Source organism: Trichinella spiralis (genome assembly GCF_000181795.1).
Source record: "Trichinella spiralis strain ISS 195 chromosome Unknown Scfld5910, whole genome shotgun sequence".
NCBI classification, from domain to species: Eukaryota; Metazoa; Nematoda; class Enoplea; order Trichinellida; family Trichinellidae; genus Trichinella; species Trichinella spiralis.
In genome coordinates, this window is record NW_003532849.1 from 1 (window position 1) to 1,557 (window position 1,557).

A 1,557-nucleotide genomic window follows, 5' to 3' on the forward strand; every position below is an offset into this window, starting at 1 on the left:
TTTCTTTAGAAATAAGCAAATACCTTGGCATAAAACCCGAAAGTTTCTGATAAAGCGGCAGATGCTTATACAATCGTGTAAAAATGAAATATTCGCATATTGTTGAACAAGAGTTATCCATGGAATTACGGTTGAAAAGTGAATGCTGTACTGTGCACATTTCTTTAAACTGAAACAAAGAAACTTTTGCTTCAGTGGTGATATGATTTGAATGCTGAATGGAAATAAGTCTTTCGTCTTTCACAATTTTGATCAGCATTCCATCTATAAGAAAAAATTTTTACTGTTTCATGCCGCTGCTGGTTTTTTCAGGCATCATTCTTTAAAAAGTTAATTTATTACTAGTGTGTGACATTACTTGTCCCTTCATTATGACAAATTTATGAAATCACTGCTTATTTTGAAATAATTCCCAAGAATTTACTAATTTTCAGCTACACTCATAAAATGTTACAAGTGTAATATTTCAGTATAAATGATAGTGCAAATTTAATTATAATAAGTGAATTACTCATACTGACATTTAATGTACTTGCCACTATCATACTCAAGTTCGATCATGTTAAGCGAACTTTACATTAATATACAAATCATATATCAAATTGAGTAGCTTTTTTACCGTCAAAAAATTTTATTATATGGCGGTTAAATGGGCTGTTTGGCAAAGCGTAGATTTTTCTTATGCGAAAAGTGAGGCATGTCTTTTCACCATATGAGAAATAGTATGCATCACAGTCATCTGCCAGGAATTTATCTAAGCATATCATTAAACATTGGGATTCATCAACAGCTTCCCATAACCGAAGACGAATGCCGGCTACCGTTGCATGAAATTGTGACTCATATACTAATACTGACTGATTAAATGCACTGTAAACAATTGGAGCTATTTCTCTGAACTTTGGGATAATATATGCATTTGGGATAACACAATCTTAAAAAGAAATTATGCTGAGTATTACCAAATAATACAAATGAAAATGTCATTCTGCCAAATGATTGGATGAATAACAAATACTCAAAAATATTATGTAAATAACAAGCAATTATTTAGGATTAAGTACTGATGATTATGCTGAAATTTTTCTGAATGCTTTAACCATTTGGAAAATAATACACGTCTTTTCATTTACCGATATAACATGTTAAAATAATAAAAAACAGTGCAGAGGTTCGTAGAGTCGGTGTAATTCCTCCCAATAATGGTACGTTTTTAGCTCGTGATAGAAGGAGGCAGGTTCCTTCTTGGGCATAAAACAACACGCTGTTGCATGAAGTGTACGTTGGTGCTGTACAAAAAGCAATACACCGTTTCACAGAAGATGGTGCAGTAAGTTGAATGCGCTGAGCATATAGTTTTCCACAAATGCACCCCAAAGATGTCTCAATTCTTATGTGTAGAAGGTGTGTGTATTTTGCCAACTGATTTCTTTGGGATGCACTTCGAACTATGATTCCTACAAGAATGTTGGAAATGTCTACATACACACCAGAAGTATTTCAACAGTTTATTTTCTGATTTAATATTTGATTACAACTTCCCAGACTTTATTGAAT

The 1,557-nt window shown here is 32.7% G+C and overlaps 1 protein-coding gene across 1 annotated transcript; it reads right to left on the bottom strand.

Annotated features, from left to right (window-relative positions):
• Positions 1 to 23: 23 nt before the first annotated feature.
• Tsp_14497 (putative PAN domain protein) lies at positions 24 to 1,457 on the bottom strand (the record flags this gene model as incomplete). The annotated part of the gene is given in 4 exon segments (XM_003366488.1): positions 24 to 169; positions 185 to 264; positions 620 to 934; positions 1,134 to 1,457. Coding segments are annotated over 4 exon segments (865 nt in total), but the record flags the coding sequence as incomplete, so codon positions are not given.
• Between the last annotated feature and the right edge of the window lie 100 nt (positions 1,458 to 1,557).